We start from the raw sequence: 25,451 nt of genomic DNA, 5'->3' as shown, positions 1-25,451 counted from the left end.
TGAGTGACATTAAAACCACTGAAATTGGACTTTATGCCTGTGTGTTGCCTCGTTAATGCCGCCCAGCTATTGCCTACCAGAGCGAATCCCTACATTGGATAAAAATGAGATGATTTTTTCTACACTCTTGTGAACTTAGCCTTAGTCTGTTTTTAAAATTATTCTCCACCAGAGCAGGTATTTTCTTTTTACAGGTCCAATGTATCTAAAATTCTTAATGAAATAACTTTGCATGTATCCTTCAGAAAATAGGGGAGGAAAGGACGGGAACATTAATGCAGGATCAGACTACACAGGGTTTGTTTGTAGTCTGTTACCATGGAGACATGTCTGCATAGAACATGAACAGCATTCCCAAAAAATGTTTTTCTTTTAAATGAGACTATTTTCTCTAAGTTACATTATTTTTTGTTTAATAAATGCAAGAAAATAATTTAAGTTAAAGGATCACATACAAAAAGAATTGCACACAAACATGTGAAACTAGTTCTATTTATGCTGTTATAGTCAATACTCACATAAGCCTTTACTGATCCAGGTGCTCTTCTTGTCTGATATGTTCTTGAAAATGTTCTTAACAATGTCTTCGTAGGTGACGGTAGCAAGAGCGTTAATGCTGGCGGCCACTGTGCTGTGATACAGTATCAAATATCAAACACAATTCACATGAGAGTTATAATGGAGAGCTGAGCTTTATTTAGGGTGTATTCACATTCGGCAGTATATTGTACTACAAGTGTGACAATTTTGGAAAAATTACTGTAAATGTGCTAGCACCATGTAACAAGACCATAACTGGGGATAAATGCAGTCAGATATTGACCAGGCTGGATGGTGGTATTTGGACTAATATTAACCCACAAGAAATGGATTTTCTGGATTAGCCTGACTGATACCGCCTTAACAGCCAGTGGTCTATTAGATATTTATATTGTAGGCTTACATTGCCTTTTTTGTTTTAATTTAGATTTAAAATCATCTCAGCAGTGACATAGCTACCATATGGGCTGGCTATGTCTCACGCTTTCTATTTTCTGTGGCGCTGTCATAGTAACTAACTCCAGTGCCAAAGCAAGGAATGGCAGGCAGGTGACTACAAGTATGTGATTTGCATACTTCTGGACACATTCAGACTAGATGTGTACAATCTAGCTCAATACACTTGCATTGAGAGAGGTCATGCATGTCTAGTCGGCACTTGACTGCATGTATGTAAATAACATATTTGCGGGCACCCACCGGCCGCTCCCGGCGCTGGAACAGGAGAATGCACATAGGTCGCAGTGCATGTGATCTGAGGAGTCTCAAGGTCACATTGACCGCAGACTTGTAGCCTGAGGTCAGACAATCCCTTTAACCCCTTCATGACCAAGCCTCTTTTGACCTTAATGACCAGGCCATTTTTTGCCATTCTGACCAGTGTCCCTTTATGAGGTAATAACTCTGGAACGCTTCAATGCATCCTAGCGATTCTGAGACTGTTTCTTCGTGACATATTGTGCTTGATGTTAGTAGTAAATTTAGGTCGATAATTTTTGCGGACACCATGTCGTGTTTGGAGAGCCCCTGTGTGCCTAAACTTTGGAGCTCCCCCACAAATGACCCCATTTTGGAAACTAGACCCCCTAAGGAACTTATGTAGATGCATAGTGAGCACTTTGAACCCCGAAGTGCTTCACAGAAGTTTATAACGCAGAGCCGTGAAAATAAAAAATATTTTTTTTCCTCAAAAAATTATTTTTTAGTGCGCAATTTTTTTTTTCACAAGAGTAACAGGAAAAATTGGACCCCAAAAGTTGTTGTCCAGTTTGTCCTGAGTACGCTGGTACCCAATATGTGGGGGACCACTGTTTGGGCACACGTTGGGGCTCGGAAAGGAAGTAGTGACATTTTGAAATGCTGACTTTGATAGAATGGTCTGCGGTCGTCGTTACATTTGCAGAGCCCCTGATGTGCCTAAACAGTAGAAACCCCCCACAAGTGACCCCATTTTGGAAACTAGACCTCCAAGGAACTTATCTAGATGTGTGGTGAGCACTTTGAACCCCCAAGTGCTTCACAGAAGTTTATAACGCAGAGATGTGAAAATAAAAAAATCATTTTTTTTCCACAAAAATAATTTTTTAGCCCCCAATTTTTTATTTTCCCAAAGATAACAGGTGAAAATAGGCACCCAAAGTTGTTGTGCAATTTTTCCTGAGTACGCTTATACCCCATATGTTGGGGTAGACCACTGTTTGGGCACACGTTGGGGCTTGGAAGGGAGGGAGCACAATTTGACTTTTTGAATGCAAAATTGGCTGGAATCAATGGCGGCACCAATACACTTTTGGAGACCCCCTGATGTGCCTAAACAGTGGAAACCCCTCAATTCTATCTCCAACACTAACAACAACACACCCCTAACCACAACCCTAACCCCAACACATCCCTAATCTTAACCCTAATTCCAGCCCTAACCCTAATTCCAGCCCTAACCCTAATTCCAACCCTAACCCTAACCTAACCCTAATCCTAACGGAAAAATAAAATATTTTTTTTTATTTTATTAGTTGTGCCTACCTATGGGGGTGATAAACAGGGGGTTTATTTATTTATTTGTTATTTTATTATTTTATTTTAATTACTGTGAGAGTGATCAAAATGAATGAATGAATCTGCAGCCGGCGGGCGCACTGTGCATGCGCCGGCCATTTTCAAAGATGGCGGCGCCCATGAAGCAGGAAGGTGGGACACCGGGAGCCGGAGCGGGACATCGGAAGTACCGGGGTGTGAGGGGGGGTCGGAAGGTGGGGGGAGTGGAAAGAAGGGGGAGGGGAGCAGATGGCGGCAGCGGCACATTGCCACCGTTAGTCGGTATCGGGGGCCGATTGGTCCCATGAGTCGTGGGGGGGTTGGATCTGGGTCTCCAGCAGTGTCCGATGCTACTGCAGCATCGGCCATGGCTGGATTGTAATATTTCATCAATTTTCATTGATGAAATATTACTATCGCTCTGATTGGCTGTTTAAAGTGAAACAGCCAATCAGAGCAATCGTAGCCGTGTGGGGGTGAAGCCACACCCCCTGTGGTGAAGTACAAAGCCCCCTGTATCTGCGGGTCGGGTGACATTTCATTGATCCCGGTCACCCGACCCGCAGGGGGGCTTTGAAGTCATGACACAGGGTATGCCTCATTGGTCGGAATGGCACCGACTTTCATGACGCATACGCTGTGTCACTGGTCGTGAAGGGGTGAATGAGCCACTTTGATGAATTTTTAACCTGCCAAATCACACAGTCTCTCTAGTGTGGAGTAGCAAGTTATTGTTTTAATCCAATAAATGAGAATTAGGCCAAGTCATAAATTCAGTATTTGGTCAGTATTTTACATCAGTTTTCATAAGCCAAAACCAGGAGTGAGTGATAAATACATAAGTGGTGACGAGTTTCTATTATACTTTTCCAGTGATTGTTCCAATCCTCATTTTCTCATACAAATATTGATGTAAAATTCTGACCAAATACTGAACGTGTGAACGTGGCCTTAGAATGAGGCTCTGTAGCTTCATTCTGAGTCTCATCGACTTGCATTGAAAATCAATGCACTTTTTAAATAAAAAGTGATCCCTACTCCATACAGAAGACACTATATGATCCAGTAGATTAATAATGGGGCCCAGAGCACCGCTAAAGCAGAAGAAGATAGAGACCGGTAAGCAAATTACTGCACTCAATACATGTATCATTGCTACTGAATAGAAAAATAATTAAAAAATCACTGAAGTGCTTTTTTAATACTATTTGTTCTAAATCTACATCTAGTTAACTCCATTTTTTAGGGATGCTTGCGATCAGAATTATATTGTTTCCAAAGTCAGAAAATGAGAGCTCCCCTATGCAAATATATTATCAAAATAAACAGCACAGAATTGTGGACAAAAATAACGAGATTCTGCACATTTTGTGAAGCTTTATTGGGGGGATGTAACCCATTCTGAAGACTCTAATAATAAATATCTAACTAACTAGATGGAGGCCCGATGCGGAAGGGTGGTATTGTCATGATGGGAGCAGGCTTTGCTGCGTTGAGAATCTCTCCCCCCATGTGCTGACGTCTCCCGTCTTTGCTCTCTTCTTTGACCTGTCTACCCCATGTGCTATCCCCCTTGTCTGCTGTCTCTCTCCTTCCTGTGCTGTCCGGTTTGAGCTGTGTCCCCCTGTGCTCTGTCTCTCTCACCCCTGTGCACTTTCTCTCTCCCCCATCTGCTGTCTCCTCTCATGTGATCTCTTCTTTGACCTGTGTACCCCATGTGCTCTCCCCCTTGTCTGCTCTCTCTCTCTCGCTCCATCAAAGTGCTGCCTTCTTCCCTCATGTGTTCTCTCGTTTGAGCTGTCTCCCTCCTGTGTGTCCTCTTTTCTATGTGACATCATGAAACAATCACTGACCTCAGGGAGACCAGTCAAAGTAAACACTGCGGCAGCCGGCAAAGGCGCTCAATCAGTGAAATCCTAGGTGCATTGCTCCCTGGGAAATATGAATATGCAAATAAAGTCCGTGGAGCCTCATTTAAGAGTCTCAAACATGGAACTAGCCAGATCTTCCTCCAGGGAAGGACCCAGCCAAGGAGTGGCTCCTTTCGGAAACCACCATTATACCATATTAAGTGGCCCTTTAAGTCAATATCCAGCTCTTTACGAGTATACAGATATGACAAGGGAAATACCAAGGCCAGGTATCCATCCACAGACAGCTGTTTTGGAGTGTTGCCCCTCATCAGTGTGGAGTAGTGGCTAGTTCCATGTTTGAGACTCTTAAATGAGGCTCCACGGATTTTATTTGCATATTCTCTTTTCAATGTGCACTCACCCTTCCCCTTGTGTTAAAATGAAAGCAAAGTAGGTAAAGGTAACATTTTATTAACATGAAAAAATGTATGACAAAGGTGCTTTAATTTACATTGTATCCACATAAGGACAAAAACACATTAGTGCAGACAGATTGCGGCGATCACATTAAAACTGTTTATGTGCTCCTCCTGTACAAAGATGGCGGCGGTCAGAGAATCATTTAGCTGATCCCGGCGGCAGCATGTTCGCGATGGTGTTCCGCTGGTGGTACCACACAAGAGGCTGGTACCATCAGCAGTTTCCATAATGAGACACCCATCAATTGGGTGTCCCAATATGGCAGTTGGTGAACTTCCGCCACTTGGAATTCTGGGATTCGGACACATCTGGACGGAACAGGATGTGAAGACATTACAAGGTAAGTATATATTAAATTAAATATTGCATTATTATTCTATTTATATTTAATGGTTTGTTAGTGGTTACCTTAATGTCCCGCTGAAGGCACATGCCACAAAGAGACCCGGAAGTCCTGGCAATTTTTCAAATATATCCATAACGAAATAAGGCATCATCTAGAAAAGAAATATGAATGCTCGTTCCAACACTGCATAACATTGTCCAGGTTCTTCTACTTATTGGCTAACACAGAAGTCTCAGTAAGGACATTTACAAAGTCATTCACATCTGATAAATTTATTGAATGACATAAAAAGGTTCTGTCCCCCATCAATCAGTATTTCATATTTAGCCCCTTAGTGACAGAGCCAATTTGGTACTTAATGACCAAGCCAATTTTTACAATTCTGACCACTGTCACTTTATGAGGTTATAGCTCTGGAAAACTTAAATATATCCCACTGATTCTGAGACTCTTTTTTTCGTGACATATTGTACTTCATGTTAGTGGTAAAATTTCTTTGATATAACATGCGTTTATTTATGAAAAAAATGGAAATGTGGTAAAAATTTTGAAAATGTTGCAATTTTCAAACTTTTCATTTTTGTACCCTTATATCAGAGAGTGGTGTCACACAAAATAGTTAATAAATAACATTTCCCACATGCCAACTTTACATCAGCATAATTTTTGAAACATAAATTTTTTTTTTAGGATGTTCTAAGGGTTAAAAGTCGACTAACGATTTCTCATTTTTCCAACAAAATTTACAAAAACATTTTTTTAGGGACCATCTCACATTTGAAGTGAGTTTTTAGGGTCAATATAACAGAAAATATCCAAAACTGACACCATTCTATAAACTGCACCCCCTCAAGGTGTGCAAAACAACATTCAAGAAGTTTATTAACCCTTCAGGTGCTTCAAAAGAACTAAAGCAATGTGGAAGGAAAAAATGAACATTTTACTTTTTTCACAAAAAAATTACTTTGGAACCAAATTTTCACAAGGATATATGACTTGCCCCCAGATGCCGTGGAGTACTCGGTGCTGGGCCCGTTAATTACAGTGGGAGATGTCACAGTGGCAGTGACCTGGTCCGTAGCCTCAGGCGGTCAATGTAAAAGGGGTAGAGTGATGGGGATAAAGTTGTTGAGATGATTCGTGATGCCACCTGTGGTTTCTGGTCAGTTTGACCAGCGCTGCAGGGTTGCTTCTATTGGACAGATGGTGTGGTGCAGCAATGATGTTGAAGCTCCCCACAGGTGGAGCTGTAGTCCCAGGGCAGAGTAGATGAGGTTGGCAAGTGGGGAGGTGGTGTAAAGAAGTAGATGTAGCAGAGCCGGGTGTAAGGCGCAAGAATAAGTGGAGGACACAAGGGCATGTAGTTCCAAGGCTTTACTCAGTCTGGTGCGCACAGATGCCTACTTCGGTGCCATGTCCTCCAGGTCAGAGGCTCAGCCAACTCCCAGGCAAGGTAAAGTACACCTTTCCAGCACTCCTCCAACATGTGCCTTCTCTGAACGTCTCCACACTAGCGCCTAATCTGAAGTACTTGTAGTTGCGTATTAAACTCAAGTTCCTCTTTCTTGATGTTACTTAGAACTCTACTTGTACGGCAGACAGCTGTAGCCTGCTTCGGTGACTCCTTGCTATCATGTCCCGGCTCACCCACGTTGCTGTTGTGCCCCCAAGTCTTAGATGGGAATAAAGTGGTGACGACTTCTATTCCTCCAGTTTCTGCTGCAGGAACATGAGTATCCATACAACCTTGGGGACCGGACCCCGGCCATGCGCTTCAAACTTGAGGAAGGGCTCTGCTCTGACCCTAGTCCTTAGTTCTCTTCTTCTACTTATGTTACGTACTAAACTATCTTCCTTCTGAAGAATCAGGCTTTCTATGGCTCTTTCCTGTGCCAGCAGCTCCAGGTCACAGGAGTCTGCTGCAGCACTTCCTTCACTCCATCCCTCTCAGAGGATCTTCTCTCACAGACTGACCTTTTCCTATTATTCTCCTGCTCTCTTGTGCAGTCTCAGCTCCACCCACCTCCCAGCACTCTTCTTGTTCCAAGCAGGGAGCCACAAAGGTTGATCTGCTACATTACTGGTGTAAGTTTGAGATTTGAGTGTTGGAGTGTGGTCAGGTGTCTTCACCTTACCTGGATAGTGGGGTACCACACCTCAGGAGGAGGTGCAGTACCTCTGTGGTGACTGAACCATCAGGGGCGCCACATATAAGCAGAGAATAAACCACAAAATTTGTTATGCAATTTCTCTTGAGTATGTCGATACCCCGTACATGGGGGAAAGCCACTGTTTGGGCACATGGCAGGGCTCAGAACGGAGGGAATACAGTTTGACTTTTTGAACGCAAAATGTGGCTGGAATCAATAGCGGCGCCCTGTTGTGTTTGGAGACCCCCTGATGTACCTAAACAGTGGCACCCCCCAATTCTAACTCCAACCCTAACCCCAACACACCCCTAACCCTAATCCCAAACTTAACCATGACCCTAACCACAACGCTAACCCCAACACATCCTTAGCCCTAATCCCAACCCTAATCATAACCCTATCCATAACATTAACACACTCCTAACCCTAATCCCAGCACTAACCATAATTCCAACCATAACCACAACCCTAACCCTAGCTCAATTCTAACTTTAACCCAATGCTAACTTTAGCCCAACTCTAACCCTAGCCCAAACCAAACCATAGCCCTGACCTTAACTTTAGCCCAACTCTAACACTAACCCAACCTTAACTCTAGCCCAACCCTAACCCTAGCCCAACCCTAAACCTAGCCCCAACCCTAGCACCAGCCCTAACCCTAACTGAAAAATCGAAATACTTTTTTTTAATTTTTTTTTTCCTAACTAAGGTGGTGATAAAGGGGGGTTTGATTTTTTTTTTTTTTTTTACTTTGATCACTGTGATAGGGGAACATCACTGAGGGAAGCAAAAGGATCCAAGGACACCAAAGGTACCAGGGAGGATTGGGGACCCCATTTCTCTCTCCTCTGATGTGCACTCACAGCAGAGGAGAGAGAAATTAAATGGGAAATCCGATTTTTTTTTTTTTTTTTTGAGGTTGCCGTTATTCCATTAATAATGGCGAGCGCAACACCAGGGTCGGTAAAAACCGACCCGAATCATGTTCTCTGGGGGTCTTGGCTACCCCTGATAGCCGAGACCCCGGCGAAATTTCGACGCTGGAGGGGCGCTATACACTTATTTCTCAGCACCGTTAAAAAGCGGCGCTGTGGAATAAGTATCCTTAACTGCCGCTGTTAAAAGGCGTATCGGCGGTCGTTAAGGGGTTAAAGATGAGTGAACCTTTTTAGGTTCAATTTTGTTCAGCTCGGTGAACTTCCCGATGTGCGCCGAACAGTTCACCTAATTAATCCGAAACCTGGGGAGACAAAAAGCTGCCAAACAGCTCAAATTAGGGGCAAACACTAGAAAATTGACCAGACAAGTTGGGTTCTGCTGTTTACTCACAGTTGAGAAGAGAAAGTTAGATGAGAAGATAGAATCCGATCTTGCAGCCGGCGGTACAATCTGAGTAGTGCGCACCGTTAGGATGCACGTGGTCTCGGTGGAGGTGTGTCAGCGGTTAAGCAATTTACAGCATTTTTTTTAGTGACACTCCACATCTTTTCTCTAGCACTGTATCTACATATATAATCACTTCAACAGTGAGGATTGACATTGCCATCACCCAGCACTCTCGGGAACCGAGCTGTGGCACCCAGCTACCTGGACAGTAATTGCACACCATCTCTCTTAAACAAGTATATGCACGTGACTTTAATAACAGTGATTGTTGCCCAGTTTTTTGTAGAGGAACATCTCATTGTCTTATTCTTATGGTTTATGCAATATTTTTATGGTCCCAGCACTTATCGGATTGCATTAGGACCATTCCTATCAGCCATAACAGTACACTGTAATGTCTCCTAAGGGTATCTTTGCACAAATATCTATTCTGTACTTTGTACAAAACTATATTATCAATTACTAGTGCGGTAGCTCAATTGGTTTTTAACTGCCGTTTTTTTTTTGTTTTTTTTTTATCCATTTGCACCTCTGTAGCACTTTGACAATAAGTGGTTATTGTCCTCCAAGCTGGCTGCAGAAAACCGATTATTTGAGATTAGCGCCAGTGGATTCTTTTAATTTTATGCTCAGTCACACTCAGCACAAATATCTGCTTCATAGACTACCAGTAGTCAGCACTATTTCTAACTCTAAGAATACGGGGATCGTGTTGAAGATAATGCAGCAAGAAGACAAGAATTTAAGAACACTCAAGCTTGCTTCCTTCAACCCCTACCGCCAACCATGGTGGTTGAGGTTGCAGTGCTTGTCATGGGTGTGGAGCACCTGCCAGGGCAGTGAGGTACTCGGTACTGGGCCGCTTCTTAAAGGGGCAGTGTAACAGCGGCGGTGACCGGGAAAGTGGTCCTTGGCGTCCAATAAAAGAGGTATATTTACAAGGGATTAAAAATAAAGAGTCTTTATAATAAGTGTTTGTGATGCCACCTGTGGTATGTGATCAGAAGTGACCAGCGCTGCGGTGCAGATCCTCTGGGACTGATGGTGTGATGCAGCTGAGTTGAAACAGCTCTCTACAGGAAGAGCTTAGTTCCAGGGCAAATAAAAGATATTGAGGAAGATGGTGATTTAGTATTTAGTAAGAGATGTAGCAGTGCTGGGAAGGTGACACAGTAAGAATGCAGAAAACACAGCTGAATGCAATTCCAAGGCTTTACTCACAATTTCCGGTGCCCACAGATGCCTGCTTGGTGCGACGTCCTCCAGGTGAGGGATCCAGCCAACCTCCAGGCAGATAGAGAACAACTTTTCCAGAACTCCCCGTCAGTATATGCCTTCCCTGGCTGTCTCACAGTGCTGATTTCCACTTCTCTTCCCTCCCAGCACCTCACAGTCAGTGTCCCAGGCCAGCAGCCGCGCACCCTGTCGGATAACGTGCCCAATGCGTTTCCTTGATCCTTTCTGGCTGCCTTTCCGGAGAAGATAACAGTGGTAGTTGGCTGTGGCCCCTAAAGTTGCCACAGCTGTCGGCTTTCTACCTGAGTCCTGTTGTCCACTTCACTAGGCTAAGGGGCCGAGACCCTTCTGTGACCTGGATTTTCCCCACCTGACGTCTGTCAGCGTGGAACGAGCCCCATGGGTAGCATTCGCTCACCCGTGCCTCTAGGAATCCCTTTCCCACTTAAGGGAGCTTCCTTTCAGTCCTTCAGTCTGTACTAGCAGCCCCGTAGACCAGGGGTCTGCTATACGATTTTATCTCTTCCCTCCTTCCCTTATGGGAAGTTTGCCTATCCACATCTTCCCCCTTCTTCCCCTACGCAAAGACTCATCCTAACTTCCCTTCTATTCTCCCGCTCTAACTCTCCAGACTCCACCCACCCTTTCTTAGAAAGCGGGGATTGAGGGGCATCTGCTGCTATAGTGTGTGGTGGATGCAGTTTTGTGTCAGTGTAGAAACGTGTGCTTACCGGGGAGTGGTCCCTACAGCACACACTCCATACTCCCGATGCAGCCCCTGGTCCTTTCCCTTTGAGTGAAAAGACTGGAGACAGAAGCACGTAAAAGTTCAATCAGATCCCTTTATTAGGTGCCTTTTCCGACATCCACAGCAAACGACAGCTCCTGCACACTGGCCTGGGTACCTGTCACCACGTCTCCTCCTTCCTTTTCCCAGATGCGACGGCCCTTTAGGTTCTTTCACTGCACCTGCCTAAGTCACCGGCCACATCGCTTCCCCTGGTCGAGCCCGTCCAACTGCTGTGTCACCTACTGCCTCTTTACTGTCCAGCCGTCCAGTACCCCAGGCATCCTCTGTCTGCAGCTGTCCTGTCAGGACCACCCCGACTGATTTACCATGACCCTGGGACTTTCCCTCCTTTTATTCCTTTTTTTCGGAATTCTCCTTCTCAGTCCCAGTAACTCTGTGCACCATGACTTTGCTTTTTCCTAGCTTCACCTGCTGTTAGACCCTTTCCTCTCTGTCCTGTGTCTCCCTCTAGTGGCCAAACTCTGTACTCCACTGTCTCTAGCTGATTCTATCTTCTTTCCCCACACATGTATACAAGTTACAGTAAAGTATTGTACACCACACATATATATTTGCCTTTTTACAATCAGACAGGTCCACGTATCAGTTCGTTCCCCTACATACTCCTTTCCTTTGACCATTGTCATCCCTGACAATCCTGTAACTTTTGTTGTTTTGTACTTACCCACTTTGCTTTTGTCTGTGTGGCCGGTTGCCGAGCAGAGCCCGGACACTTTTACTCTACATGCGGTGCTGGGCAGAGCCTGGAGCAATTAAGCTCCGAGTAGCTGATGGCTACTCGCAGGCGCTTGCACCTATATGACAATTTTCCCTTTTATTGGGGTAGGACCACCCAGAGTCCTCAATGGGTACTCTCCCCCATGTATCTTACACTCCAAATGCCCATCTTTAATTGGGGTAGGACCACCCGGACTTCTCAACAGGTGCTCTCCCCCCACTTTTCTATGCTTCCAGGACCATTTTTAGTTCTAGGGGCGTACAATACAAAATAAATATTGTGGTACTGTGTTAGCCAGAAAGATAGATGTAAATACTTGGGAGAGCTCTCATGTCCTTGTATATTTCCTATATAAATGTTGCCATCTCTTCTCAGTAAATGCCTGATGAAGGGGCCTTCTGAGCCTTGAAAGCTTACAAATATAATCTCTTTGGTTAGCCAATAAAGGTATAACTCCTTGAATACTTTTCTCAGTTGTTTTTGAGGACATAAGTATTTACATCTAGTTCTAGGGGCGAAATGACCGAGGCTGCCATGGGGCCTACCAGGTCGCTGTTTTCCCCCCTCCTTCTTTTGGGTGTTTCCCACCAAGGACCTGACCTGTGGATCGTTGTCTGTTCCAAACCTTAAACCATCATTTCAGAATGTCATATACGCTCTCTTACATATTATCATGGCAGGCATTTCACTTTTTCCTAGATATCTACATTTTAACATTTTTAACTTTGTTCAACACTTTAACATTTTCTCATTTTCAACAGTGGCGCTCCCCCTTCCTTTGCGGGGAGCACAGCGTAAGTCCACGCTGCCGGAGCCAGGGTTATTCTCACCATGAGGGGATGTAGAACAGTCCCCAGGCTGTGCAACCGTGCACAGCAGTCCCGTAATCGCATGGTTGAGCGGTTCTCTGGGTCTCCCCCTGCTGACCGACCAGGGTCACCGGCAGCAGGGAACTCCGCCACCGCGGAGCTCCCAGGATGACTGCCAGTTCCAGAGTCACAAGTGTCCATCTTCCTCGTAGTAGTTCTGCTACGGGAGCGCAACAGGCACCCCACAAACAATTTTCCTCAGGTCCTGTAGATGATCATGGATTCTCCAGACGAGCATTGCAGGGTTCCCTACCCTGGGGGGGACATGGGGCAGTCCCAGAAGGTGCCAACATGCACAAGAAGGGCAAGAAGGGGCCACGGAGAGTTCCACGGCGCGCATCCCGTGTTGTGACTCTACGGGAGACCCAGGCCCTGATGCGGGCCGAAGAGGACTCTGCAACCGCAGAGCCCCAAACCCGAGAAGGAGAAACAGGGGCAGAGGTGTCGTCAGCTGCCTCTGCATGGGGACCGACATCTTCTCCGGAAGGCTTTGTGGTCTCAGGGGACGCTGGGTGGAAGCGCGGGTGCTCGGTGACGCAGACCTTGGGCCTTGTTCAGCCTCAGTAGGACAGCATCGAGTGTTGTGAATTTGCTTTCTGGCCTACATCTGGTTACTACTGAAGGTAGTGGAGCTGGTCAAATTAACATAGGGGTTGCAAGTTCTCTTTCTGAGCTCCCTCTGGTGGTTACTGGAAGTAATGGAGCTGATCTGATTAACAGAGGCTTGCCACCTGATAATGAGGACGACGATTGGAGATCTGGGGTTTCAGACTGGGATTTAAGACAGCCGACTCCCTCTATCCCTGCTGGTGATTTTCTTCCTGCCTCCTGAGGACTTAGTTTTCAACTCAGCCCCTGCATGTTCAGCTAAGTGTTCATTTGCTATTCGGTTTACATTTGATCTGGTTATGTCTATTTCAGTTTTGTGTGGGTCAGTCAGCTCAGGCTGGGGCTGTGCTGAATCACCATCCATATGTTACTGCTTGCGCCAGTTTGTTTTTGTCACTTATTAGGTTGGCCTCTTTTTGCTCTGCTTTCAGAATATACCAGAGTGCTGATATAGTGGGTGAAGTCGTGCGACTTCAGTATTTTTTGCATCAGACGTGTTGGACTTTTTTTGCAGGGTTTTTAGAGTGATTGCAGACAGTGTCTTTCCTTTCCTGTCCTGTATAGTCAGTTTGGGCCCCATTGTTTGCTCAGTCTATTTTCCTGCCTGTGTTTGTGTTTTCATCTTGTCTCACCAACAATATATGTTTGGGGGCTATATATTCCTTTGGGGTCTGCTCTGGGGCAGTGTAGATTTCCCCTTTCTTGCTTTAGGCTTAGTTAGTTCTACGGCTGTGCCGAGGCATCTAGGATCATCGTATGCACGCTCCATGGCTACTGCTAGTTGTGTGGATAGGATCAGGGGTCTGTAATCCGCTTAGTTACCAACCTCTCTGGTTTTGTGTGGCTTAGGCTAGTTTCACACTTGCTTTTTTTTGCAGCGCGTTTTTCCCGCAAAAAAACGCATTGAAAAAACGCATACAAAAGCATACAACTGCTGCGTTTTTTTCAAGCATTTTTATGAGCATGCATGAAAAAAACGCAGCGTTTTTAAGCGTTTGTATGCGTTTTTAGTGCGTTTTTACCGCGTTTGCATTTTTTTCCAACATTTTTAGGTGGCCCCTCACACTACCCAAACCATGACTTTACTAACCCTAACCCTGACCCTAACCCTAACCCTAACCCTGACCCTAACCCTAACCCTAACCCTGACCCTAACCCTTAATCAAATCATACTTAACCCTAACCCAAACCCTAAACCCTAACTAACCCTAACCCTAACCCTGACCCTAACCATAACCCTAACCCTGACCCTAACCCTAACCCTAACCCTAACCCTAACCCTGACCCTAACCCTAACCCTAACCCTGACCCTAACCCTTAACCAAACCATACTTAACCCTAATCCTGACCCTAACCCTGACCCTAACCCTAACCCTAACCCTGACCCTAACCCTAACCCTAACCCTAACCCTAACCCTGACCCTAACCCTAACCCTAACCCTGACCCTAACCCTTAACAAAACCATACTTAACCCTAACCCTGACCCTAACCCTAACCCTAACCCTGACCCTAACCCTTAACCAAACCATACTTAACCCTAATCCTGACCCTAACCCTGACCCTAACCCTAACCCTAACCCTAACCCTGACCCTAACCCTTAACAAAACCATACTTAACCCTAATCCTGACCCTAACCCTGACCCTAACCCTTAACAAAACCATACTTAACCCTAACCCTGACCCTAACCCTAACCCTAACCCTAACCCTGACCCTAACCCTTAACCAAACCATACTTAACCCTAATCCTACCCTAACCCTGACCCTAACCCTAACCCTAACCTTTAACCAAACCATACTTAACCCTAATCCTGACCCTAACCCTGACCCTAACCCTAACCCTAACCCTAACCCTGACCCTAACCCTTAACAAAACCATACTTAACCCTAATCCTGACCCTAACCCTGACCCTAACCCTTAACAAAACCATACTTAACCCTAACCCTGACCCTAACCCTAACCCTGACCCTAACCCTAACCCTAACCCTGACCCTAACCCTTAACAAAACCATACTTAACCCTAATCCTGACCCTAACCCTGACCCTAACCCTTAACCAAACCATACTTAACCCTAACCCTGACCCAAACCCCAACCCTAACCCTGACCCTGACCCTAACCCTAACCCTAAAGCCCCTTAACTAACCCTAACTCTAACCCAAACCCCTAAATTCCATGGTTAAAAAAAAAAAGCTGGTGCAAAAAAACGCATACATAAGCATGCCAATGCGCACATATGCGCACCCATAGGCTATAATGGCCATTTTTAGTGCAAAACGTGCGCATATGTGCGCATGCGCTTTTTTGCAGGGCCAAAAAATGCAACATGCTGCGTCTGGAAAATACCAACGCATACCCCAAAAAAACGCAGCGCATGAAAATCGCATACATGCGCATGGCAGCGCGCAGGTATGCGCACCCATGTTAAATATAGGGGAAAAAACGCATGCGCAGGTTAGCGTTTTTTTCCAGCGCTAAAAAACACAAATGTGAAACCAGCCTTAGCCTGGGCCTGCTATCCTCCTCGGTGACCCAATCATAACAGAATCACCAGCCTTACCGCAGACTCTAGGGTACTCAACAGAAGGAAAGAATTGTAAAAAAAAAAAAAAAAAAAAGTGTCAGAATTTTTTTATATTTTTCCTCTTTTTCTCTGGGGCCGTAGGAGGATTTTTTCTTTAATGGAGATTAAGCAATTGTCCGATGGGGTTGAGCAGCTCGCTGCTGAAGTGCGGGGAATTTCTGCCTTTCTCGCTCAATCATTTGATGTTGAACCGAAAATTCCCACTCCTGATGTGTTTTTCTGGGGATCGGTCTAAATTTTTGAATTTTAAGAATAATTGTAAACTATTTCTTGCCTTGAAGCCTAACTCATCGGGGAGCTCTGTGCAGCAGGTTAAAATCTTTGCTGCGCGGCGATCCCCAGGTTTGGGCTTTTTCTCTGACACCTGGAGATCCAATTCTGACTAATGTGGATGCATTTTTTCAAGTCTTGGGGTTGTTGTATGATGAACCTAATGCTATTGATCAAGCTGAGAAAACCTTTTTGGCATTGAACCAGGGTCAGGATTCTGCAGAGTTATATTGTCAAAAATTCCGAAAGTGGGCGGTCCTTACTAAGTGGAATGACGATGCCCTAGCAGCTCTCCTTCGGAAGGGTTTGGCAGAAACCGTAAAATATGTTATCGTGGGATTTCCTGTTCCCTCTGGTCTTGACGATTCTATGTCATTGGCCATTCAAGTTGATCGGCGTTTACGTGAACATAAAACTATACAAGAGACGTTGCCGCCTTTTGAAAGAATGTCTGAACTGTTATGAATGGGTCACCGAGGAGGAAAAAACCTAAACAAGCTAAGCCCAGAAAAACCAGAGAGGTTGGTAACTATGCAGATTGCAGATCCCTAATCCTACCACACAACTAGCAGCAGCCATGGAGCGTACCTACGATGAACCTAGACGCCTCGTCATGGCCTGTGGACTAAAAAAGCCTAAAGCAAGAAAAGGGGAAAACTTACTGCCCCAGAGCAGACCCCCAAAGGAATAGACAGCCCCCACACATGTATTGGCAGTGAAATAAGATGAAAACACAAACACAGGCAGGAAAATAGGCTGAGCAAACGATGGGGCCCAAACTAACTAGAAAGGAGAGGAAAGGAAAAACACTGTCTGCAATCTGCCCAAAACCCTACAAAATAATGTCCAACACTTCTGATAACAAAATTAACCCTGAAGTCACTAGACTTCTCCCACTATATCAGCACTCTGAAATATTCTGAGACAGAGCAAAAAGAGGCCAATCAAATAAGGGACAAAAAGCAAATTGGCAAATACAGATAAATAAGAGTGGAAATTCAGCAGAAACCCAGCCGGGGCTGGCTGACCACACAAAAAACTGAATAGAACAACAAATCAAGTGTGAACATTAGCAGAAAAACTTAGATTGAGCTGACTGGAACAGAGCTGAGAACCAAGACCTGACAAGCAGAAGGAATCACCAGCACCAGAGCAGGGCGTCGGCTGTCTTAAATCCAATCTGAGATTCCTGAGGTCCAATCGTCATCCTCATTATCAGGCAGCAGATCTCTACTGATTAAATCAGCCTCACTACCTCCTGTTACCACCAGAGGGAGCCTGGAAGGAGAACTCACAACTGGTAGACCAGAAAATGAACTCACAACAGTACCCCCCCTTGAGGAGGGGTCACCGAAGCCTCATCCATGCCACCAGGCCGATCAGGATGGGCCCAGTGAAAAGCACAAACCAATCTATTGGCATGAATATCAGAGGCAGAGGCCCAAGAATTATCCTCCTGGCCATAACCCTTCCATTTGACGAAATACTGGAGTCTCCGTCTAACCCAACGAGAATCCAATATTTTCTCTACCTCATATTCCACGTTGCCTTCAACCAACACAGGGTCAGGAGGTGCTGCTATAGGAACCACTGGCTCAACAAACGTCTTCAACAGAGATTTGTGAAATACGTTATGAATCTTGAACGTAACTGGAAGAGCCAATCAAAAAGAAACAGGATTAAGAATCTCCAAAATCTTATAAGGTCCAATAAATCTTGGCTTAAATTTTGGAGATGCAACCTTCATAGGAATATTCTTAGATGACAACCAAACCATATCACCCACTTTAAACCGGGGACCAATGGTCCTATGCCGGTTGGAAAATCGCTGGGCCTTTTCCTGAGAGAGTGACAACTTATCCAACACTTGGTCCCATATCTGCTGCATTCTCTCAACCACAGTGTCCACACCTGGCCAGGACGAAGATTCCACTTGCCCTGAAGAGAATCGAGGATGAAACCCAAAATTACAGAAAAAGGGCGACATCAAAGTGGCAGAACTAGCTCTATTGTTCAGCGCGAATTCGTCCAAGGGCAAAAATGAGACCCAATCATCCTGATCAGCAGATATAAAACATCTTAAATAAGACTCCAAGGTCTAGTTGGTTCTCTCACTCTGTCCATTGGTCTGGGGATGAAACGCGGAGGAGAAGGATAACTGAATTCCCAGACTGGAACAAAAGGATTTCCAGAATCTGGAAACAAACTGAACTACTCTGTCGGACACAATGTTCTCAGGAATCCCATGTAACTGAACCACCTGTTGTAAGACAAGGGCACCAACTCAGCGGAAGATGGCAACTTTGGGAGAGGTACAAGAAGGACCATCTTTGAAAATCTATCACAAATCACCCAGATAACAGTCATTCTCTGAGAGACAGGAAGATCAGAAATAAAATCCATTGAGAAATGGGTCCATGGCCTCTTGGGTACAGGCAAGGGCATCAGCAACTCACTAGAACGATAACAGGGTTTAGACCGAGAACAAGTTCCACAGGACTGAACAAAATTCCTGACATCACGAGATAAGGCAGGCCACCAAAAGGACTGACTCACCAAATGTCTGGTACCAAAAATACCTTGATCACCAGCCAATGTGGAGCAATGAATTTCAGACATCACTCCCTTTCTCCACTGGTCAGGAACATACAATTTTCCCATAGGCAACGCTCAGGTTTATCCTCCTGAAATTCCTCCAGGGCGAGTCTCAAATCGGGCGAAATGGCAGACAGAACTACCCCCTCACCTAGGATGGTAGTAGGCTTCGTCACATTAAGATAATCTGCAAACAAACTCCTAGAAAGGGCGTCTGCCTTAACATTCTTAGTTCCCGGAAGAAAAGAGACCACAAAATTAAAATGGGTGAAAAACAAGGCCCATCTAGCCTGTCTAGGATTCAAGCGTTTGGCCAACTACAGATAAATCAAATTCTTGTGATCGGTGAGGACCACAACTTGATGTCTAGCTCCCTCCAACCAATGTCTCCACTCCTCAAATGCCCATTTCATGGCCAACAATTCCCAATTCCCCACATCATAGTTGCCTTCAGAAGGGGAGAACATTCGAGAAAAGAAGGCACAGGGATTCATCTTAGAAGTCACAGGGTCTTTTTGGGACAAAACAGCTCCTGCACCAATCTCAGAAGCATCTACCTCCGCCTGAAATGGAAGTGAGACATCAGGTTGCCGTAAAACCGGAGCTGAAGTAAATCTCCGCTTAAGCTCCTGAAATGCTGAGACAGCCTCAGGAGACCAATTCAGCACATCAGCGCCCTTCTTGGTCAGATCAGTCAGTGGTTTGACAATACCAGAAAAATTACCTATAAATTTACGATAGAAATTAGCAAAACCCGAAAACTTCTGGAGGGCCTTCAAAGAAGTAGGCTGAACCCAATCATAAATGGCCTGTTCCTTGGTGGGTCCATTTCAATAGTCGATGGAGACAAGATAAATCCCAAAAATGAAATCCTCTGTACACCAAGGAGGCATTTCGATCCCTTAACAAAGGGGGAATTCTCCCTCAAAATCCGGAACACAGTCCGGACGTGTTCCACATGAGAATCCCAATCACTAGAAAAGATCAAAATATCATCCAGATAGATGATCAAAAACTAATCCCCAAAGTCACGGAAAATATCATTCATAAAGGGCTGGAAGACAGAAGGGGCATTAGTGAGCCCAAAAGGCATCACCAGGTACTCAAAATGTCCCTCCGGAGTATTAAACGCTGTCTTCCGTTCATCCCCGTGCTTGATGCGAATAAGATTATACACCACCCTGAGGTCAAGCTTAGTAAACCAGCAGAATAAATCAGACATCTGAGGTAACGGGTACTGATATTTAACCGTCATCTCGTTAAGGGAACGATAATCAATACACGGTCTTAATGAACCATCTTTCTTGGCCACAAAAAAAACCCAGCACCTAAAGTTGACGAGGATGGTCTAATATGACCCTTCTCCAACGACTCCTTAATATAGGATCGCATAACATCATGTTCGGGTACTGATAAGTTGAAAAGCCGACCCTTGGGAAATTTACACCCAGGCATCAACTCAATTGCACAGTCATAACTTCTATGAGGAGGCAAAGATGTAGACTTACTCTCACTAAATACATCAGAAAAATCGGCCAGATAATCAGGAATATCATGAGACTGAGGAGTGGTGGAGAAAACAGGCGCGTCCCTAAGAACACACTGACAACCCCAACTCGCCACAGACCCAGATTTTCAATCCAAAACTGGATTATGAGTTTGCAACCAGGGAAAACCCAGAACAATAGTATCATGCAAATTATGCAGCACCAAAAATTTACAATTTTCTTGGTGGTCTGGGGTAGCTCGCATTATCACCTGGGTCCAAAACTGAGTTTTATTCTCCGCCAAAGGAGTAGCATCCATACCCCTCAAAGGAATAGGCGTCTGCAGAGGCGTCTTGGAAAAACAACAACGTTTAGCAAAGTCCAAATCCATCATTCCATGTAGTAAGGACCGTCCACTTTCGGAATTTTTGACAGTATAACTCTGCAGAATCCTGACCCTGGTTTAATGCCAACAGGGTTCTCTCAGCTTGATCAACAGCATTAGGTTCATCATACAACAACCCCAAGGCTTGAAAAAATGCATCCACATTAGTCAGTATAGGATTTTCAGGTGTCAGAGAAAAAGCCCAATCCTGGGGATCACCGCACAGCAAGGAGATGACAATTTTAACCTGCTGCGCAGAGCTCCCCGATGAGTTAGGCTTCAAGGCAAGAAATAATTTACAATTATTCTTAAAATTCAGAAATTTAGACCGATCCCCAGAAAACACATCAGGAGTAGGGATCTTGGGTTCAGCAGCATGTGACTGAATGAGGTAGGTGGAAATTCCCTGCACTTCAGCAGCAAGTTGCTCCACACGATCAGACAATTGCTTAATCTCCATTAAGGGAAAAAAATCCTCCTGCGGCCCCAGAGAAGAGGAAAAAATAAATATAAAAAAAATTCTGACGCTTTTTTTTTTTTAACAACTTTTTCCTGCTTTTGAGTACCCTAGAATCTACGGTATGGCTGGTGATTCTGTTATGAATGGGTCACCGAGGAGGAAAAAACCTAAACAAGCTAAGCCCAGAAAAACCAGAGCGGTTGGTAACTATGCAGATTGCAGATCCCTGATCCTAACCACACAACTAGCAGCAGTCGTGGAGCGTACCTACGATGAACCTAGACACCTCGTCATGACCGGAGGACTAAATAAGCCTAAAGCAAGAAAAGGGGAAAACTAACTGCCCCAGAGGAGACCCCCAAAGGAATAGACAGCCCCCACACATGTATTGACGGTGAAACAAGATGAAAACACAAACACAGGCAGGAAAATAGGCTGAGCAAACAATGGGGCCCAAACTAACTAGAAAGGAGAGGAAAGACACTGTCTGCAATCTGCCCAAAACCCTACAAAATAATGTCCAACACTTCTGATAACAAAATTAACCCTGAAGTCACTAGACTTCTCCCACTATATCAGCACTCTGAAATATTCTGAGACAGAGCAAAAAGAGTTCAATCAAATAAGGGACAAAAAGCAAATTGGCAAATACAGATAAATAAGAGTGGAAATTCAGCACAGCCCCAGCTGGGGCTGGCTGACCTCAGAAAAAGCTGAATAGAATAACAAAATCAAGTGTGAACATTAGCAGAAGAACATAGCTTGAGCTGACTGGAACAGAGCTGAGAACCAAGACCTGACAAGCAGAAGGAATCACCAGAACCAGAATAGGGCGTCGGCTGTCTTAAATCCAATCTGAGATTCCTGAGGTCCAATCGTCATCCTCATTATCAGGTGGCAGATCTCTACTGATTAAATTAGCCTCACTACCTCCTGTTACCACCAGAGGGAGCCTGGAAGGAGAACTCACAACTGGTAGACCAGAAAATGAACTCACAACACTGAACCCATGCAATGTGATAGGGTTTTGTCTAGGGCGCAGCATCAGGAGTTTAGAAGGCGTAATAAGCTGTGTTTTTTCTGTGGAGACGCCTCTCATACTATTTCTGTCTGCCCTAAATGAGAACAAAGTTTTGCTCACACATTTGCCGTGGGCAGTGTACAGCCTAAGTTCCTTTTGGCAATTACTCTGGTCTGCTTCTTGTCTACATTTTCCGCTAAGGCTTTTGTAGATTCAGGAGCAGCTTTGAATTTGAAGGATTTAGACTTTTCTAAATGTTGTGGTTTTCCCATGATACCCCTGTGGACTCCTATCCTTTTGAGGGGTATTGATGCTACTACTTTGGCGGAGAATAAACCCTAGCTTTGGACCCAGGTGATAATGCGGGTAGCCCCGTACCACCAAGAAAATTGTAAATTTTTGGTGTTGCACAATTTGCATGATACTATTGTTCTGGGTTTTCCCTGGTTGCAAACTCATAATCATGTTTTGGATTGGAAATCTGTGTCTGTGGTGAGATGAAGTTGTCAGTGTGTTCTTAGTGACACTCCTGTTTTCTCCACCTCTCCCCAGTCTCATGATATTCCTGACTATTTGGCTGATTTTTCTGATGTCTTCAGTGAGAGTAAGTCTGCGTCTTTACCTCCTCATAAGAGTTACGACTGTGCAATTGAGTTAATGCCCGGGTGTAAATTTCCCAAGGGTCGACTTTTCTACTTATTGGTACCCGAACATGATGCTATGCAATCTTATATCAAGGAGTCGTTGGAGAAGGGTCATATTAGACCATACTCTTCACCTTTAGGTGCTGGTTTTCTTTTGTGGCCAAGAAAGATGGTTCATTAAGGTCATGTATTGACTATCGTTCCCTTAACAAAATCACCGTTAAATCAGAAATCAGGGGTAACGGGTACTGATATTTATTTTAACAGAGGTAAAAGTGCCTGTTGGTTTACCAAGCTTGACCTCAGGGGGTGTATAATCTTATTCGCATCAAGCACAGGGATGAATGGAAGACGGCGTTTAATATTCTGGAGGGACATTTTGAGTACCTGGTGATGCCTTTTGGGCACACTAATGCCCCTTCTGTCTTCCAATCTTTTAGGAACGATATTTTCCGTGACTTTGTGGATAAGTTTTTGATCATTTATCTGGATGATATTTTGATCTTTTCCAGTGATTGGGATTCTCATGTGGAACATGTCCGGACTGTGTTCCGGATTTTGAGGGAGAATTCCCTCTTTGTTAAGGGATCGAAATGCCTCCTTGGTGTACAGAGGATTTCATTTTTGGGATTTATCTTGTCTCCATCGACTATTGAAATGGACCCGGCCAAGGTACAGGCCATTTATGACTGGGTTCTGCCCACTTCTTTGAAGGCTCTCCAGAAGTTTTTGGGTTTTGCTAATTTCTACCGTAAATTTATAAGTAATTTTTCTGGTATTGTCAAACCACTGACTGATCTGACCAAAAAGGGCGCTTATGTGGTGAATTGGTCTCCAGAGGCAGTCTTGGCATTTCAGGAGAGATTCACTTTTGCTCCGGTTCTATGGCAACCTGATGTCTCACTCCCATTTCAGGTGGAGGTAGATGCTTCTGAGATTGGTGCAGGAGCCGTTTTGGCTCAAAAAGATCCTGTGACTTCTTTTCTCGAAAGTTCTCCCCATCTGAACGTAATTATGACGTGGGGAATTGGGAAGTGTTGGCCATGAAATGGGCATTTGAAGAGTGGAGACATTGGTTGGAGGGAGCTAGACATCAAGTTGTGGTCCTCACCGACCAGAAGAATTTGATTTATCTTGAATCAGCCAAACGCTAGAATCCTAGACAGGCTAGATGGGCCTTGTTTTTCATGTGTTTTAATTTTGAGGTCTCTTTTCTTCTGGGCACTAAGAATGTTAAGGCGAACGCCCTTTCTAGGAGTTTCTTTGCGGATTCTCTTATTGTGACGAAGCCTACTACCATTCTAAATTATGGTGTAGTACTTTCCGCCATCTCACCCGATTTGAGACGTGCCCTGGAGGAATTTCAGGAGGACCAACCTGAACGTTGCCTTATGGGAAAATTGTATGTCCCTGACCAGTAGAGGAAGAGAGTAATGTCTGAAATTCATTGCTCCGTGTTGGCTGGTCAGCCAGGTATTTTTGGTACCAGAGATTTGGTGAGTCGGTCTTTTTGGTGGCCTGCTTTATCTCGTGATGTCAGGAATTTTGTGCAGTCCTGTGGGACTTGTTCTCGGTCCAAACCCTGTTCTCATTCTAGTGGGTTGTTGATGCCCCTTCCGGTGCCCAGGAGGCCATGGACCCATATCTCAATGGATTTTATTTCCGATCTTCCTGTCTCTCAGAGAATGACTGTTATCTGGGTGATTTGTGATAGATTGTCTAAGATGATCCATCTTGTACCACTCCCAAAGTTGCCATCTTCTTCTGAGTTGGTGCCTGTCACGTGCCCCGTCCTGTGTGACACAGCCAGCAGGCCGGTAACTAATACAACAGGACATGGCACTTGTAATTGCCCAGTGTGATGCGGCCCACAGGCCGGTGACTAATACAACCAGACACAGAGGATAGGGAAACATTTACAACGGTGGGCCCTGCAATAGGGTACGGGGAACGTGGAGACCTCCTGCACTCCCCTAAGTCAGTGTCCCTAATGCTCCTAACGTTTCCTATGCCGGTTCCGCTCCAGGCGCCGCTCAGGATATCTGTCGCCCTAGCATACCGTACAGCTATCCCTTGCTAGGGAACTGGGTGGTTCAGGTACTAGCCCCACCGCTGCACTAACACCAACATGAGGAAAAATGACAAACAGGGAAACACTTAGCTTTGCTCTGATGCACTTGCTCCAGGCAACAGAGTCCAACACCTGAGTGCATCTTCCTCCCACCATGTCCAACACCTGGGTGCAGCTGTCCAGCACGGAGTCCAGCACCTGAGTGCAGCTGTCCAGCAATGGAGTCCAGCACCAGAGAGCAGCTTCCAGCAAAAGAGTCCAGCAACTGAGTGCAGATCTACACCATAGCTGCCACTCCACCAAGCTTTGCAAGAATTGTTCACTGGCACCATAGCTGCCACTCCACCATGCTTTACACGAACTCCTCGCTGACACCATAGCTGCTACTCCAGGACTCGAGTGCAGCAGTCCAGCAACAGTGTCCAGCACCTGAGTGCAGCTGTCCAGCAACGGAGTCCAACATCTGAAAGCAGCTTCCAGCAAAAGAGTCCAGCAACTGAGTACAGCTCTACACCATAGCTGCCACTCCACCAAGCCTTGCAAGAATTCTTCACTGACACCATAGCTGCCACTCCACCATGCTTTACACAAACTCCTCGCTGACACCATAGCTGCCACTCAAGGACTCTGACCGAGCTGTCCTGGACTCTCCTCAGCTCCTTCCTTCACCCAGCATGGTTGTAAAAGACTAACAATATCACCAACGCTGATTGCAACACCTGAGACTCTTTTATAGGTAAGAGCCAGCAATCACACCTGCATTCTAATCATGTGCACTAATCTAATGTACAATGATGCTCACCACCACCGGGGGAAAACTTAGAACAAACCACACAACAGTGCAATAATCCTAATGGCCACCGGGGGCAAAACCACCTTTAGCACAGCTAAAGGAAAAAAAA

At 45.1% G+C, this 25,451-nt stretch overlaps 1 protein-coding gene across 1 annotated transcript in view; it reads right to left on the bottom strand.

Annotated features, from left to right (window-relative positions):
• Positions 1-25,451, bottom strand: part of SLC5A12 (solute carrier family 5 member 12) — a 280,241-nt gene that overhangs the window by 45,291 nt on the left and 209,499 nt on the right. Inside the window, exons 8-9 of the mRNA XM_073573874.1 lie at positions 5,316-5,404; positions 519-631 (exon numbers count right to left, since the gene is read on the bottom strand). Coding sequence (XP_073429975.1) covers positions 519-631; positions 5,316-5,404 — 202 coding nt within the window. The remainder of the gene's footprint in view (positions 1-518; positions 632-5,315; positions 5,405-25,451) is intronic.

Source organism: Dendrobates tinctorius, unplaced genomic scaffold (assembly GCF_039654945.1).
Source record: "Dendrobates tinctorius isolate UK_male_01 unplaced genomic scaffold, ASM3965494v1 ptg000037l, whole genome shotgun sequence".
Lineage (NCBI taxonomy): Eukaryota > Metazoa > Chordata > Amphibia > Anura > Dendrobatidae > Dendrobates > Dendrobates tinctorius.
The sequence above is the reverse complement of the archived record's forward strand: the minus strand, read 5'-3'. Positions and strand labels throughout refer to the sequence as shown.